This window comes from Miniopterus natalensis, chromosome 6 (genome assembly GCF_054644295.1).
Source record: "Miniopterus natalensis isolate mMinNat1 chromosome 6, mMinNat1.hap1, whole genome shotgun sequence".
NCBI lineage: Eukaryota > Metazoa > Chordata > Mammalia > Chiroptera > Miniopteridae > Miniopterus > Miniopterus natalensis.
Genome location: NC_142086.1, coordinates 60,995,137 through 61,012,922, shown reverse-complemented (window position 1 = coordinate 61,012,922; position 17,786 = coordinate 60,995,137). Strand labels below are relative to the sequence as shown.

Sequence of the window (17,786 nt, the reverse complement as noted above, 5' to 3'; positions counted from 1 at the left end):
ACTCACCATATGATTTTGTGCTGACTCTCTGAAGTAGAAAAAAAAGATACAGAAGAGGAAAAATTATCCCTACCATAGAATTTATTGGGCCTTCTAGCAAAATTACTTGCCCTTTATAAAGGAATTTAATACAATGGCTAACAAAAACAATAGCTTCTCTACCCCAGTACAAAGCACCTATAAATACAGATGAGAAAATACTCCTTTTACAAGAGTAAAAAACTATTAAATATTTACCAAAAATTAACAAAACAGGCACAGAATTAATGTGACTAAAAGTACTATTCTTCCTGAAAGATACAAAATGCGAGCAAAGGAAAAGGATGGCCTGCTGCAGACTTGTGCTGCCGTGATGACCACCGACCGAAAGGAAGGAAAAGTGGCTCACACGCTTTACTGTAAACAAAAACAAACTCCAGGCAGTTTTAGTATCTAAATATTTCAATAAATGTAGTGCACTTGTGTATGTATGCATGTACACATACAGACATACTTCACATACACATCTTAAACATGTAATAATACATGTCCAATCTAGAGAACAGGAAAATATCTTCTTAACAAAGACTAGAAACTTAAAAACTGCACAAAAAAAGACAGCCATATTTGAGTACATAAAGATTGACTAGTTATCAAGGAAAAAACATACCAAAGTAAAAAGGAGTAAAATTACACTTGTTAAAATTGGTAAAATAGGAGATTTGATATTTCTGTCAGAAATGTGGGGAAAGGTTATTCCCATATACTGCAAATGGAAACGTGAAGTCCTTTTGAAAAACAACTTGACAACCTTTATTAAAAGTAAACACAGCCCTAGCTGGTTTGGCTCAGTGGACAGAGCGTGAGCCTGCAGGCTGAAGAGCCCCAATTTCGATTCTGCCCAAGGGCATGTACTTTGATTGCAGGCTCCATCCCCATCCGAGCACATGCAGGAGGCAACCAATCCATGTGTCTCCCTCACATCGATGTCTCTCCTCCCTCCCTCTTCCCACTCTCTCTGAAAAGCAATGGAAAAAATATCCTCGTGTGAGGATTTAAAAAAAAAAAGGTAAATATATTAGACTGGGCCATAGACATGCCCCTTTTTTTCAGGTTCAAGTGGTAAAACAGTTAACAATGTCATGCAGTTCAACTAAGATATATATACTATACAACCTAGAGAAATAAAAGCATAAGTTCCTAAGGATGTTTACTTTAGAAACACTGTTTTTTAGTGGCAAAAAATAAATAAAAAATAAAAGGGATAAAATAAGTCCATTAAAAGGGAGTACCAAAATAAGATTGTGGCACATTAATAATATTCATGGATAATAAAACATTAAAAACAATTGATGGGGGAGGGGAAGAAAAATGGTACTCTACAAAAACTATAATCACATTCACGTATTTAAGTAAAAGAATATGTGTATGTGTATAAAGAAGAAAAACTATTTTTGTTATTGTTAGTTTTGCTTTTGATCTTATGGATTCTAAATAGCTTTGTTACTAATCACCCCCAAATTCAAAGGGTTTTCATACTCCTTGACTCACACCACTTGCCATTTCCAGCATTTGAGAAGACTGAAAAGAAGAGTCTTTAAACTTCTAACATTTGGCTTCCTTACTTTCCTCTCTCCTCTCTCACTGGCTTTTCTTCCTGCCCTAATATGTGTCAAGCTGGCTTCTTTTTAGCACTGTGATCTTCACTCTACTCTCCCACTAATGACCTCTCCCACTCTGAAGAATTAGAAAACCACCATCTAACACATGCCCCTGCAATCTTTCCCACTCCAAGTATTCCAGCTAACTGAGGCACAAATCCTCCTTTCAGAACCTTATAATTCAGCATTATCAGGGGCAATTTATGCTCTGGGTCCCCAAATTTGTTTCTCCTCTTGCCTGTAACTATCACTGATTCCCATTCACCACACTTTAAACTTTAGTAATCATGTTGTATTTAACTTCCTATCTCGGCTTTTACCTGAAATTTTAATGCTATCTTCTATTACCTATGCAACACCATTTTCAGCCATGCCTTCCTTTCTACAGTTTCTATCACCCCTACTACAACAGCCTCAAAGCCTCCTAGTCTCTTCCTGTTATCTTCTGACACCCAGACATAAAACATAACTCTAATTATGTCATATATGTTTGTTGCTACCTATCGGCTTGCACATTCACTCTATTCAGCCAGACACCTAAGTTCTCCAGTCTATGGTCTCAAAGTATCTATCTAGGCTCAGAGCACCTTTGTACCCTTCAGATGAGCAGAGATCTTCCTCAACTTACAATGGTGTTATGTCCCAATAAACCCACTGTAAGTTGAAAATACTCTAAGTAAAAAATGCACTTCAATACACCTGATGTACTGAACATCATTATCTTAGCCTAGCCTACCTTAAATGTGCTCAGAACACTTACACTAGTCTACAGATGGGTAAAATCATCCCTCTGCTGCTGTCCAATGTCACGAGAGTATCACGCCACATGTACGTGGGAAAAGACCAAAGTACGGTTTCTACTGAATGCTTTTGTTTTCACACCATTCTAAAGCCGAAAAATTTTAAGTTGCACAATCATAAATCGGGACCATGTGTGTTATCTGTGTCATTCTAACATCCTGCAAATTTCCATTCCTGCTTTTTAGCTCTTTGTTCCAACTACAAGTGTTGAAATTCTTCTGTTCTTCTTCAAATGCCATCTCCTTATGAAGCCTATTCAAATACCAACATTAAAGATGGCTGGGTACTTTCCTCCTAGATCCCAAAGAATAGTTTTATTTACTCTTTTCAAAACTGGGCAATAGTGAAAAGATTACTAGACTACAAATCAGAATGTTGATGTTTTCTTTCAAATGCTACTGCTCTTGCATAAATCAAAGACATTTTAAATTCCCTGAGCCCCCGTTCCTTGTTCTGTAAAATAAAAATAAAATCTAATCTACAAACCTCAGGGGTAGGTAGAAATGCACGGAAAACCAGTTTATAATCTAAGTGTTAACACTGTTATTATATTACCTTTTATTATGCATATCTGTTTTTCAACCACTACCAAATTATAAGCATTTAAAAGGCAGTCTGTTCTTTATAGCCTAACATTCAACACATAGTAGCTATTCGAATATTTTTTTAAACCTTCATAAATCATAAAATAGCTCTCATGCTCCAGCATAAAAAATATATAATCTAAGCACAATTTATATACAATTATGCCTTGATCAAAATAGAACATTAATAACCCTTGTCCCCACAGATATATTTTCAGGGAAACTACTGTCACATAATACATCTAGACCTCTTATTTAGTTCACCTGAAACACAATTAGTTAACTGGTAGGTAGGCAGGGACCCTTTAACATGGCGGATGAATAACTAAGTAGTCAAAGCATCTGTCTGTGTGACTGTGCTGGTAGTATCCGATCCCATCCAACAAATTTACCCAAGATTCACAGTGGAGCATTCGTGCTTTAGTTTACCCTAAAATTCTAAAGGTTGACACCGTGGTTATTTCAGTGACATAAAACTGTGTGTGTGTTTTTTAAAAATAAATATACAAGAGAAGCAATGTTAAGTTTCGTTAAGCTGAAACATTTTATTTTTTCTTACTCTTTTACCAAAGCAAAATTATGGACAATGTTAACAAAAAATAAAAATAAATAAAAATGAAAGGGAGAGTGGAAATGACTCTTTTAGTCCTACAGAAATCTGTAAATCATACCTTAAGAGAACTTGAAAGTCCTTGAGTTACCCTTGAAAACTACGTAAGCCTATAATACCTTGTTAAACCAGAAAGCAAGAAAGCTACCTAAACCTACTAGGGTCTTGTCTAAGGACATAGAAACTATCTTAAAGAAGCTATCACTAGCCAAAAATGGAACAATTTTAGCATCACCAGAGATCAATAACCTAAAACACAAATGTGTTTAAACCCATGAGGTCATAAGATAAACTATTTTTACTGCAATTATGTCACACTGTTGACTAGTATTTCTTGGCATTTTATCTCACGAAAAATGTATCATATCTGCTCTTAGATCTCATATCCACACTCTTATACTTGTCATCCATTTTTAAAAAAAGACATTTATGACTCTACAAATCATTCCTGTTTTAAATTTTAATCTACTATTGCTATTAGTGCCTGATAAGGCTACAGGAGTTACTGATAAGAAACCTTCTTACTAAGAGTTAACTCTTCAAAATAATGGTCAAAAGCTAAGTAGTAGTAGCAAAATAAAAAGTCACGAGTAATTAGACTGTTATGGATTAAAATAGACATGGGTTAAAAAAAATAAAATGGAATGTTTGACAGGAACGAACAACAGCAGTTATGAGAGAAGCAAATCACTTTGTGTGTTCATGTAACAACAATAAAAAAGCTCACCCTGTGTGTGATGTTGCTGAGTTCCATAAACAAACCTCAGGCAGCATGATGGAACAGAGAGTCCTAGACTGAGTCAGGAGGCCTCTGTTCTAGCCCAAGGCCTCAGTTTCCTCATCTGTAAAATTAGGGTGCTGAATTAGATAATCTGAAAGGGCTCCTCTAGTTTTAACATTGAGAGATTCTACGGACGAATTTAAGAAGCAGTAAAATGTAGGGCTTTGTTAACAGTGAAGTTTAACTGTTAACATTGGAAACAGCAGGTGGAAATGAATGAAAAGAATTTTCATAAAATTTTGAACTGCAAAAGGCAATTACCTAACTCATGACAGCTGTAAAGGTTTTTATGATTTACCAGCCTTAAGTGACCAAATTATGACCGGAAAAAATCTATTCACCTTTGGCTAGCCAGACCACCCAAGTAAATCTAGAAAATAGTACAGGAACACCTTTGGGCTAGTAATGACTTCAAGTATAAAGTGTTGCATAACTGTCCTCAGTTAAGTAATTGAACATAGAGTAAAATGACAATAAAAATAATTAAACAATTATTCAACTTTAATATGCAATAAAACAACAATTATGCTTGTGATATCCTTTATCAGTAGTGTATTTTTCCTATGCAATAATTTTTTTCTGGTTAGGCCTCAAAATAGAACCTGGTTTCTCCTTTTGGCAACAAGGCTAACTAAAATAAATGACCCCCCTACCGTGGGGAAACATAAACAAAAAAGGTGCCTTTGTGTTTAAGTTTTCTATGCTGAAAGAATCTATCAGTAACAGATAACAGAAAGGCTCTGGTGCCTCAAAAAATGGTGGTTTTCTAACAGTAATTTCCTAAATACAATTAGCTGCCTGGTCCCAGCTAATCCTCCAAGGTCTAATAAATTGAATTGTAAGTTTTAAATTCATAGGTCAAGCTGATATTCTACTTTATGTTTTGTTTATTTTTTGTTTATGTTGATGCTATAGTTCTGACCTGGCAGACTTAAAACTCCAGGGACATGAGAACCAATCAGCATATCTCAACAATCAAAACTCTATCACAGATGTCTATTCACTCTATTAAAGGTGTACTGTCTACCATTAAAGGATATAAAGATATAATGAAACATTCAATGAGAAAAAAACTTGTTTTCAAAGCTTGTTTTATGCAAATTACCTAAGGGATTATAAAATAACTTGGCATCCACACAATACATTAATTATTCATTTGAACATCTCACCTTGGCAATACAGTATCTAATATGTTATTCAGAATCACTAATAAAATTTCTCTCTCAAATTTTAGAAATAAAGGCAAAAACAAAAGTCTTCATGGTAATGAAATTTGATATTGGCCAGTCTAAAAATGTTTGTGACATACATGTGTCTGAGATAGAAAATCTGTGAAACAATTTCCCTTTGTATTGAATATATTTTCCATTTTAATTTGGGTATTTCGATTTATAATCCTAATAAGCTGATTAAAATACCTTTAAACTTAATGGCAAACAACAGAAATCAGGATGGACATGCAGAGCATCATGTAGCGCAGCTGTTCTAGGAACTTTCTCAGTCTACCTTATCTCCTCCTTCCATGACTTTTTCAGAGAGAGAGTTAAACATTAGCTTATTTACTAATAAAAATACTATTACTAATGATAAGATACTATAATTAGTATTGTTTTTAGCCAATATTGTACAGTGTGAAACAGCTCCTACAAAAGTTTAGGGCTGAACTGCTGACTTGGGTAAAATATTCTCCTCAAGGGTGGTACACCAAGATCAGCAGTGAAAGAAGAATGTGATCTTTAAAATAACTAGTTGGTATGTCATGTGAAGCCCAATAGGGTGTGTCCCTCACTAAATTTCTATCTGTAGAACATAAGTATATCTGTAATTCTTTCCACCAATTATAAAAGTCAGCACACAATTTTCTCAAAGACCAAAATATCTCAGATATCAATAACACAGAATTCCTGGAACAATATAAATGGCTAGAGCTGAGCACAACATAGCAGCCCATTTGCTTTGAGGAAGTTATAATACCTAGGAAAAAAATGGTATTTTATTATTGCAATGCCACTGGAAAGATAAAAAAGATAAAAGACCAAAAATAAGTCCAAATATGACTATTTTAGGTCACTAGAAAAATATGAAGCCAATATAATATCAAGTAATTACATATAACGTTTCATTTCCTAAACTTTATTAATAACTGCTTAGTTTTGTTGAAAGTTTTCATTTCAGGATTGGGGAAGAAAAATTGGGCTATAAAAAATTAAAATTATCAAATTAATGGTTAAAAATATCACATCTAATAATTACAGTTTACATTTTAATTTTATTTTTCTTTCATTCTCATCCACTTATGACTTATTCTGATATGTACATTTTTAAAATTCAGCCTATCAGATTAGATTTCCTACGAGTAAATTAAATGAGAAAAAATTTAGTATTTTCTAGTGGTTGTACTTAATATTATGTCAGTATGTTTTAGTAGCACTATATTTGTCTCTCAGAAGCCTATAAAAGAACCACAAAATGCTGGAACAACGGTCGTTTGCTTTTCGACCCAACAACTCATTAACATATTGTTAACCATATTCCTAAATTACAGATTTTTAAAAACAAATTCTAATCATCCAATCTAGCTAACAATTCTAGCATAAAAATGAAGCAGCCTTCCTTCCTTCTTTGAAAAATGAATACAATGCACTAAAAAATGTGTCCTAAGACATACTTCATAAATGACAATTGGTCAATTAAAAGAATGGAAAGAGAATCTAGTAATTTTCTCTAATAGCATTTTCAAAACTTGTTCAAAATAAGCAACCCCGGGGATTCCATCTCCCATTAATCGTACTTGACTCTGAGCATACTCTAATTATGTATCCATTCCCTCAGAATTTATGTATTATAAATTATCTTAATGAGTCTTTGCTGTGTCACTTTGAAGTAATCAAATTATTGTGTGGATATGTTTTGTCTTCTCACTTTTATTGTTTATATTTCTGTATCTTTACGCATCCTAAACAGTTCAGAGCTCAGTCCACAGGCAGAAAAATGTCACGGATCAACTCAAACTATTTTCAAATTTAAAGAAATAATATCAATTTTGATGATAGCCACTGAAAATACGTTAACAAGAGAAATCTGATTTAGAGAAATACTACCTACTAGTATCTTTATAACATCATAAAAATTTACAAATATTACGAAAAATTCAAAGAGCTGCACAGAGAATATTACCACAGCCACCACCAAGACTTTAAAATCAACATTTCCTTGTATTTGTTTTGCCCACATCTATTAATGGGTCTTCGTTTTTGCAGACTTTTGAAAGCAGCTGCAAACCTCAATATAATTCCCCATAAATTTTTCATCTTGGCTATCATTAACTATAGTAAAGTAATACGGTCTTTCTTTTAAAGAAAAATTTACACAAAATACAATGGATACATGCTAGATGTACCATTCAATGAGTTTAGACACATGCACATGCTCAAGTAATCGAATTTCCTAACAGAATACAGGTCATCGCCACTGCCCTAGAAAGTTCCCACGCGCCATTTCCCAATTAATCCCTGTCCCCACTACCCAGGCGTCCAGTTCTGGGCCATGACAACTACAAGTTCCCCAACATAAATTAGTTCTGCTTCCTTCACCCCATCTTTTGAACAGATAAAATCTGCATGCTTTTGTTTTTAGAACATCATATAAAAGGAATCATACGTTATTGTCCTGTTTTATGTATGACTACCTTCGCTCAGCATAATGTTTCAAAGCTGCTACAGGCATCAATAAATAGCTTGTTCCTTTCCCTTGCTCAGTAGTATTCTGCCGTACAAAGACAGCAGGGTTTGTCTGTGTATTCTCCTGCCGACACACACCTGAACTGTTTCGGGGCTCCGGGTAAGCCCTGTGTCTGGCAGAGGTTATGCACAGTACTTGGTAACCCACCCCTGTGGTTCAGGGATTTCCCCCTGCCGCCTCCACTGCTCTGCAGCGGCTGTGTAGTTCTGAACTCTGATTCCTCAAGCCAGTAAGACTGCAAACAAGCCAACAAGAGCCTGTCCTCAGGCAAAACCATCAAGATGAAGAAACTCACTGAAGGCTAGTCCAGTTTCTACTTGTTTTTGTTTGTTCTACAGTGTTCTCATAATGTTTATTTCAAACATTATCCAGACTGTAGTCAGGGTCTGTGGAAGCATTTGTCTGATGGAAGCCAATGCTCCATTTTTTTAGTTATACTGCCCTATTATTCTTCTGAATACACTTGCTACAGACTGTAACTGACATACCTATTTTGGGGTTGTTGTTGTTTTCCTCCTCAACAGCTTGATTAAGCCAGTTCCTTGGATTAAAAGAGCCAAACTAAACCAGGAAAATAGGTCTCTGGGAGCTGGAGAGCATGAAAGCTGACAGAGGGGATCCTGTACTTCTGTGTATGAACGAACAAAGTCCCAAGTTCATCCGAGGGTGTTTAAGCACAACACATCCAAAGAAGCACAGATTTTAAGAACTAAAGATATCAACCACTGTTCAGGTCCCACACTAATCCTGACTGGTACACATGGGAAACTGACTCAAAGCAGCTTAGCAAATTCTTGAAAAGTTAACGAACAAACATTGGAACCACTGCCCACACCACACAGGAGAAAGGACTTGTAGTCTAAACCAGTTATAAAGTTTCCATTTGTTTCTTTTTATACTTTCATTTCAAGTGGAGGGTGGATAAAGTAGCTGCCTTAATGTCTTTCATAATCCTCCTGTTTGGATCATATCAACATTGGCATCTGTTACTGCCTTTTTCTTTCAGAATTGTTCAAATTTTCCCGATTCTTTGTATGTTGAGTAATTTTTTTATTGTATCCTCTTGGGAGGTGACTTGACAAGATACTAAATGTAGATAAAGGAGAGCAAACACTGAACAATTGATCTTTCTGAATAAGACAATGCAAATAGATGGGGGAAAAGTCTAATTTTAATTGAAAAATTTTTTCCTGACAGTTTGCATCTTTAGTTTTTAACAGTAATGAAAACACCTAGAGATCGCAAACCACGGCGTTTTTATCCTATTATTCTATCTCCTCCAGAGATCCTGTGAAAGCTCTCATGATTAACCTTTGAAGAATATTCAGATTCTATATAATTTGTATGACAGAATTTTTTTTAAATGCTGACAACGTAACTATATAATGTAGTCCCATGATCTAATTTTAGGAACCCTCTGAGGGTCATTCTAGTTTCCCCAGATCTTAGCTTTAGCCAAGTTTTCACTGTGCTAATTACTTGTTTCTGGCAAATAAGCAGAGTATATAGGTCAGGGAGCTGAGACTAGCAAGGTCTATAACAATAGTGTCAACAAATATACAATGCAGGACATAATGCAAAACCCATCATGTTAAATTTTCTACAGACGTGAAAAATTTTAAAAGAAACAGATGGCAGCTGATTTTAGTAATAAATTGTATTTAACCCAATATATCAAAATATTTTTTTCGTATAATCAATATTTTGAAATCGAGATTTTACTTTTAAAAAATTATCTTCAGATTCCAGCATGCATGTTATATTTGCAGCACATCTCGACTATGACTAGTCAAACAACTACACATGAGTGGTGGCTACCACACTATTCAGCACAAGTCTACATGTGGAGGTGAAGGATGAGGGGAGGGAAAGCAATGGAAAACAAGGGTCAAGGTGTCTCAATGAGTAATCTGCCTTATATACACACAGAAACTATATGCTGGTGGTGGTGATGAGGTCTACCCTGTTACATGGCAGGGACAGAGACCAGAGAAAGTCTGTTTTTGAAATAAATATCCATCTCCACTATGGGTAGTGCCTAAAAAAAAGGGTAGGTGCTTATGTATCACTTCAAAATAAATGCATTAACAAGTATTTACTTTTATGAAAGCCACTGTCAAAAAGGCTCCTTTGGCCAAGACAATGTAAGCATCCATAGGAATATGAATAACAACTACATGCAATAAATGTATCAAATATTTAAACCCACAAACTCACAATGACATCTTAAAAATCCTCATTGGTCTGCTTTTCCAGGATTCTAGGAAACACCTCAGTACTTTGAAAATTAGTAAGTAAAGGAAAGAATCAAGTACTTAGTATGCCTTTTCTGTGCCAACTGTGCCAAAGGGTAACCGAATATCTGACCAGGGAAGTTTCTCTTTGTAGAAATATTACAGATAAGAAAGACTTGATAAAATTAGGATGTCAACATTGTGTACACTCATGGAAATAATGGATCAAGGCAATGCTCAGCAATGGCCACCTAACATAACAGAGATAACCAGATATTACGTGTTTCTTCATGTAATTACTTAATACCACCCATGAAATATTATGCCACCCTAACCCTCCCCCCCAAATAAAGCAAAAAAACACAAACAAAACTGAATTAGGTTAAGCTTTTAGATCTAACTACCAATTTACCAAAATATACAAGTGAAACAGAGGCATTTTACTACAGGAATGCAAGTAATAAAATACAGAATGTGGAAACCTTACAGGGCTTCCCTTTTAGGGAAAACCCTGTAAGGTTTCCACATTCTGTATTAATAAAGAGCTAAAAGCATAAGCTGTACATGCAAACCAAATGTAATATATGGATTTTGCGATTCTGTAAAAATATTATTTATGAGGAGATGAGGAAAGAAACTAAATGAATATACAATGATATCAAGATATTACTGTCACCACCTCACACCCATTAGGAGGCCCACTATCCAAAAACCCAAACCAAACATAACCACTCACAGAAAAGTACTGGCAAGAATATAGAGAAATCAGAACTCTTGTACACTATTGCTGGGAATATAAAATGGTGCAGCCACTTTGGAAAACAATATGGAGATGCCTCAAAAAATTAAAACTAGAATTACCACATGATCCAGCAATCTCACTTCTGGGTATATAGCCAAAAAGATTTGAAAGCAGGATCTCAAAGAGATACATGCTCACCCATGTTCATCACAACATTCATTATTCACTACAGTCAAAGGTGCAAGCAACCCAAATGTCCACTGACGATGAATAAAGAAAATATGATACACACACATGCAACGGAGTATTATTCAGCCTTTAAAGAGGGAAATCCTGCTACATGCTATAACATGCATGAACCTAGACAACATTATGCTATGCTAAATAAGCCAGGCACAAAAGAAAAATACTGTACTTATATAAGGTAGCTAAAGTACTCAAACTCATGGAAACAAAAAGTAAACTGGTTGTTGCTAATGGCTGGGGAAGAGAGAGAAATAGAAGCTGTGGTTCAGTAAGTACAGAGTTTCAATTTTGCAAGACTAAAAGTTTGAGAGATCTGTTATACAATAATGTGAATAGTTAACACTCCACATACTGCACACTTAAAATTAAGATAAATTTTATGTTTTTACTACAATTTTAAAAAGTATATTTAAATTCCTTTTCAAATAAGAAAAATTATTGTCAAGTTTTAAAGTATGGTAATGGTACTGTATATATTTTTAAATAGTGCATATCATCCATAAAGACATACTAAAATATTTATGAATGAAATCATGTGATATAAGTATTGGCTTCAAAATAATCAGGTGTGTTGGGATATAAATGGTAACAAGATAGTTAAATGAAACAAAACTGGTGACTTGCAGCTGGGTGAGAGTTTATTGTGCTATTCTCTCTACTTCAGTGTATGTTTGAAAATTTTCACAATAAAAAGTTACAATAGTAATACACATTGTTGGTATTAAGGAAAATAATTATAGAAAGTAGTATAAAGCATTCCTATAGGAAGGTAGCTGTAAATCATGATGATTTAAGGTGCAATTAGAGTTAAAATAACTTGTACCTAGGCAAGTGAAGAGAGAAACAAAAATGAATGTTATGAATCCCTCATAGTTATTTCATCAAGAACAAAGCTGAGGGCGGGTGTGGGGGCGGTAGAGTTAACTGTTCCCACAAAGCACTCCTTTATAGCATGTTCAGAGAAAATAAAAAGATGAGACACTACATAGCACAGGCATAATGCTATAGCACTTTTCAGGTCCAAAGAAAAACCACCATTCTGGAGCAAAATCTGTAATTTACAAGCAAGCATTGCATGCAAATGTGTAGAAATGGCTTTTGTATCCTCAGCTAGACTACAAGCAAATTTGTTGTAATCTTGTCCTTCATCTTTAATACACAAACACATATATAGAACACTAACATAAACAAACATAAATTTCTGTGACCATGGCTTAAAAATGATTTTCAACGATTTTCAACAAATTGGCAAACATGAGATAATCTGATTTAAAATACAGTCTACGAGCTGTTCCAAAAACAAAACAAAGCAACACACAGCCTATGTGAGCAGCACACTTAAAACTTCACTTGAGGACAGGCACTTAGAAGAGACAGCCAGTTGCATAGGAACCTGCATCTCAGACACCAAATGCCTATGCAACTGATTCTCAGGGGAGACATGTCACAAATAGTTAAGACTATAACAACCTAGTAAACTAACAGGTTTCAAATGTGAGTGTCAAACAAAACACCAAAGGGAGATACTCCAAAATGCCAAAGATGATTTACCATGGAGCTGCTTCTTACAACAGAAACTCTGTAGTGCTCCAGAGGAAAATAGCAGATTTAATGATGGTTAATGAGTCACCCAACCACCCTAAAGGACCCAGCAAGTATTTCATAAATTAATGAATCCTTCGAGTTAGGTAAAAACAGAAAAAAATTTCTATTTTCCCCAACATTCTCCATTAACTGGGGGGGGGGGGGGGGCATAGTGGGAGCTAGAAGTCATTTTTAAGAATTCAAAAGAGCCTGGCCGGTCGTGGCTCAGCGGTTGAGCATCGACCTAGGATCCAGGAGATTGGGGTTCAATTCCCGGTCAGGGCACATGCTCGGGTTGCAGGCTCGATCCCCAGTCGGGGGTGTGCAGGAGGCAGCCAATCAATGGCTCTCTCATCCCTGATGTTTCTATCTCCCCCCCCCTTTCCTCTCTCTGAAATCAATAAAGATATATTTTAAAAAACAAAAACAAAAAACGGGCTTTAAAAAAAAATTTCAAAAGATAGTTTAGGCAAAGGACATCCTTCTCTTATCAACATACTGACAAATCCATCTTTAAAATGAATCTTCTCTTTGCAATATTTTCACAGATAACTTATCTCACCCTTTTAGCCTGGTTCTAGTTAATTTTTAGTTTTTATTTCATAGTGATGCATCTACCATTTCCCATAAAATTCTATAAACCCTTTATCAGTTTCTATAGCTCCCTGATTTAATGTTTAAAGTAAAAATTTAAGTAAAAATTAAAAATTTTGATGATGCACTACTTTAAAATAGAAGATATTGTTTAAGTAATTAATTCGGGGGGAAACAAAAACAAAAAGCAAAAATTAATTCTCCTGCTAGTCATTAATCCCCAAACTATACAGCAATAGGTAAGGAATTACCTATTTACATTTAGGTAAGAAGTTACTTTTTCTAAAGGAGAATCATCTGAACTCTAATTAACAGTGATGAGATCATTTTGCCTACAGCTAGAGCTAAACTTTAGAAATTTAGTCCAATTCTATCATCAAAATTTATGAGTACTTGACAAAAGTCATCCAAGACACACACAAGAAAAAAAAGCAAATCCCAACTCCTACAGAGCCCAGTGGTCTTTCTGCTGTATAACACAGCTGACAGATTTTTATTCCACAGAGAAAAGCTTTTAAATGATAATTTTAAATAGATAAAAATGTTTCTCCTGAAAATTATTAACTAGTGAAATACAGGCAGAATTTCAGCCATTTAATTCACCATTAACTATAAATATAGGGTGCCCCAAAAACATTTATACACACACCTTGAGTAATTATAAAGGCAGGGTTTAATAAAATACATTTCATTTTCAAAATTGAGCTATCAGCTCTTAAAGTGTGTATACATTTTTGGGGGACACCTTGTATTAGGATAAATGCAATATGCAAAACAGACTATTATATAAGAGGATAGACAAAAACATGAGCTCTTACTGCTGTTATAACTTAAGTTTAACATGAAAATTCTGTTGACAAAATACAGTCTACTTGTTAAAATACAGAATTATCACTACATAATACTTTACGTCTTGATAACCATAACCAAGAGGTTATAAAACCTACAGATAATGAAAATCTTCAAAGGGTTTGCCTCTTTTTAATACTAAATACTTAAAAACTATTTTAAGTACCTTAAATTACATATTAAAAACAAACATTTCTTTAGTTTAGTAACACATGTACATTTTGTGAGATTGTGAGAAACTTTCAAAATCCTTAACAGATTCTTAAAAATAAGTGAATACTAAAAAGAGCAATGAAAACAATCTAACATTCAGAGTGGGAATTCTTACCATTGGCAGTGCATTGATGTGGGGATGTACAACTGAATATCCGGTCCCGCCAATCACAAGTTGCTGCTGCTGATGCTGAGAAAAAGAAAAGTAAAATATTCAGTGTGCCCTGAAACAAGTTCAGTTTAAAAGATTCCTCATGCCAAATTCTACACGTATAAAATACTCTTCATTTATGTCTTCAAGGTCTCCACCAGTGACTATCTTTCTCCCCCTAAGCAACTGTAATCGTAAACAGCAGCAGCAACTTCTGAATGCACAGCATACGGCAGGCACTGCGTCTTTATAACACTAAAAGATTGACACAATAAACAAAACAAGAATCAAGAGATCAATCTGCACAAACTGACCCACATTCAACTCAACTCATGCAAATATTATTTTAAAAGAGCCCAGTATAGTATGCTAACAATCTACTATCATGAGCCATGAAGAATAGCACTCAACTTATTTTCTATATATTCTGTTTAATAAAGAGAAATACATGATTGGTTTTGAAACCATTTCAATCAAAACTTATTAAACTTTAATCTCTTCAGAGTTTACATTTTATAGAGCTTACCCAGTCCTCCTCGATTGCTAAGTCACAGCACATTATCTCCCATGAACCTTTTTTGTAAATATACAAGTGGTTTCTCATACACCCTGTCAGTGGTGACTGTTCCTGTCAAGTTCCTGTCAGAGCACATGTTGACGGCACAGAAAGAAATGTAGGAGCTTTACCTCATACACCTAACAGGTAAATTAAGTCAGGGAACACTAAAAAGATAACTCAGCAAATACATGGAATAACTCAGAAAGAATTTAATCCCTTGAAGTTTGCTCCCCTCAGATTTTATCTTTACTGGACTGGAACTCTCATTTGTGCTGATTGCCAACTCCACCGCCATATACTGAAACTTCAGTTCTACTATGTAACTTAAGTTACAAGGAAATCTAGAAATTAAAATAACATTTATTAAGCATGTCACACATTTAAATGAAATTATAGATGGTTATATCAACATATACTATCCCAATAGCTTCTGGTGTTTCAAGAGAGAGGAATGAGCCCAAGGCATTTTGGTACAAGACACTTATGAGCTAGTTGGTAGATCCTTTCTACCACCTACTGAAGAAATTTTCTATAGATATCATGATTGAGTCCAAACAAAAATTAGATTACTGCTAGGCTCTGTTTACCCCCAGAGTTGTTTGTTATGAACATCAATTATTTTACTTTGAAAATTTCATGAGTTTTTGAGCTGTAAGCCATATACGGCGACTTGTTATCCAAAAATTGGCAGAACACCCTTATCAGAAAAAAGTTTGGGCATACATTTATTCTATTTATTTATAAATAAGCAACATGTGCTACTCAATTATGTACACACTGTAAAACAAAACCAATTTTTAAAAAGAGATTATTTATTTACAGTGCTCTAATGTTATTTAAAACACTCTAGTTTCTTAACTTTTAAGTGTCTTGTAACCACGATAGTTTCATATCATTAAAGTCTCAAGGCATAACTTACTCTTAGAGCAAGGCTCATCAATACCAACAGTGAATGTATGTGTCAAATACATCTTCCTCGATAATCTGAAATTTTCAGTCATCTTCTCAGATTAGATCACGGCTGGGGGAAAGCTCATTTAAGTAGCTTGTATCAGTTCTACCATTTTCTTGTTTCCTATTCTTATTCATGTTTCTTATATTCAGTTCCTTTGCAGAAATTTTTAAGTTACTAGATTTTTATAGGGTTGGGTTAAAATTATATAATATAATCCATAAATCTACATATTCAAACACAAGTAAACTTATAATACAGTAGTAAACTCAAACACATGGTAATTCCCAGGAATGGAATGAGTGGGAGTGCCACTGTTAGTCTGTGAACCCCCCCACTCCAGTCTTCTAAGAACCATTATATACCATATGTTATACATGACTCTATGACATCACAGCCAGACAGGGGTATACATTTGAAACCCTACATTAAATATAAATAAACTTATAATCTAAAATGAACGTAAGTAAACTAATAGAGCACTGGACCCCAATGGATACTTGCTTTCACTACTGGGATGTGTACACTCACAACACACAAACTCACACATCTACATTTGGAAAATACTAATTAGATCGTTCCAGCTGTTAGGTCTTTTTCCTCCTCTTCCTGGGTTTCTCTTTTCTGTCATCTGTGAGTCGTTCTCTCATCACTCTAATATGTCTTGTATCTCAATTTCTCTATCTTTTCTCTATCCTCTTCTTCATTCACTCATTTAACTTTACCCATTGGACTATAGTCCTTAAGCGAAAAAAATCACAATAGTGATTTGATAAATAGGTAGGTAGTTAAATATTTGATTCTAGGATTTGAAGGGTGAATTAATCTGTGAGAAATAACGTTTCAACAGGTCTGCCCACTTGCACATACAATACAATCTGGAAAAGTGAGAAATTTCTAAAAACATAAACATATGCAGGGCTGTATTTTGGATTCAATATTAGACGTTTTTCTAGTTGACTCATTTACCTATGCCCCACCCATTGTGCAGTGCATTTATAAAAGCACACCACACAATTCTTCATCTTATAAAATGAACATCTGAATTTTAAAAGATATAATTACATATTTTACAAAAGAATTACAAAAATCTAAGGTGTGTTTAAGATAATCTGAATGCATATTAAAACTATCTGCACTGAAGTAATTTAAGTTCTCTAAAAAACAAAATCACATGTATCCTTTACATCTGCCTTTAATATCACTTGCTAAAAGTCCTCTACTCTCACCATAGCAGGTGGTCCTCTCTCTCTGTGCTCTGCACTCTGGCTGCCACGATGCTGCTCATTCCTCTGTCAGAAATGCGCTCCAACTATGGTTCTGCCCATCAAGATTCAGCCCAAATCACCTTCCTCCCCTAACTGTTCACTCCAATTTCTAGAGAAAGAAACCTGCCCCTCTCTTGCCCCAACTTTGTAGTGCCTTGCTCTCTCATCATGCCTCCCTTTATCAGACTTCTGGAGACCAGGGACTTGATCATTCATTCATCTTGCTAACCCACCACC

At 34.9% G+C, this 17,786-nt stretch overlaps 1 protein-coding gene across 5 annotated transcripts in view; it reads right to left on the bottom strand.

Annotated features, from left to right (window-relative positions):
* Positions 1-17,786, bottom strand: part of TBL1XR1 (TBL1X/Y related 1) — a 134,274-nt gene that overhangs the window by 50,395 nt on the left and 66,093 nt on the right. For 2 of the 5 annotated variants that reach the window (XM_016218038.2, XM_016218039.2), the window contains exons 2-3: positions 14,735-14,809; positions 4,363-4,477 (exon numbers count right to left, since the gene is read on the bottom strand). Coding sequence is in view for 1 of the 5 variants with exons in the window: in XM_016218037.2 (XP_016073523.1) it covers positions 14,735-14,809; positions 16,249-16,330 (157 nt within the window). In the remaining 4 variants the exon portion in view is untranslated. Of the gene's footprint in view, positions 1-4,362; positions 4,478-14,734; positions 14,810-16,248; positions 16,778-17,786 lie in introns of those variants that run through there. The other 3 variants (XM_087818308.1, XM_016218040.2, XM_016218037.2) reach the window with 2 other exon arrangements.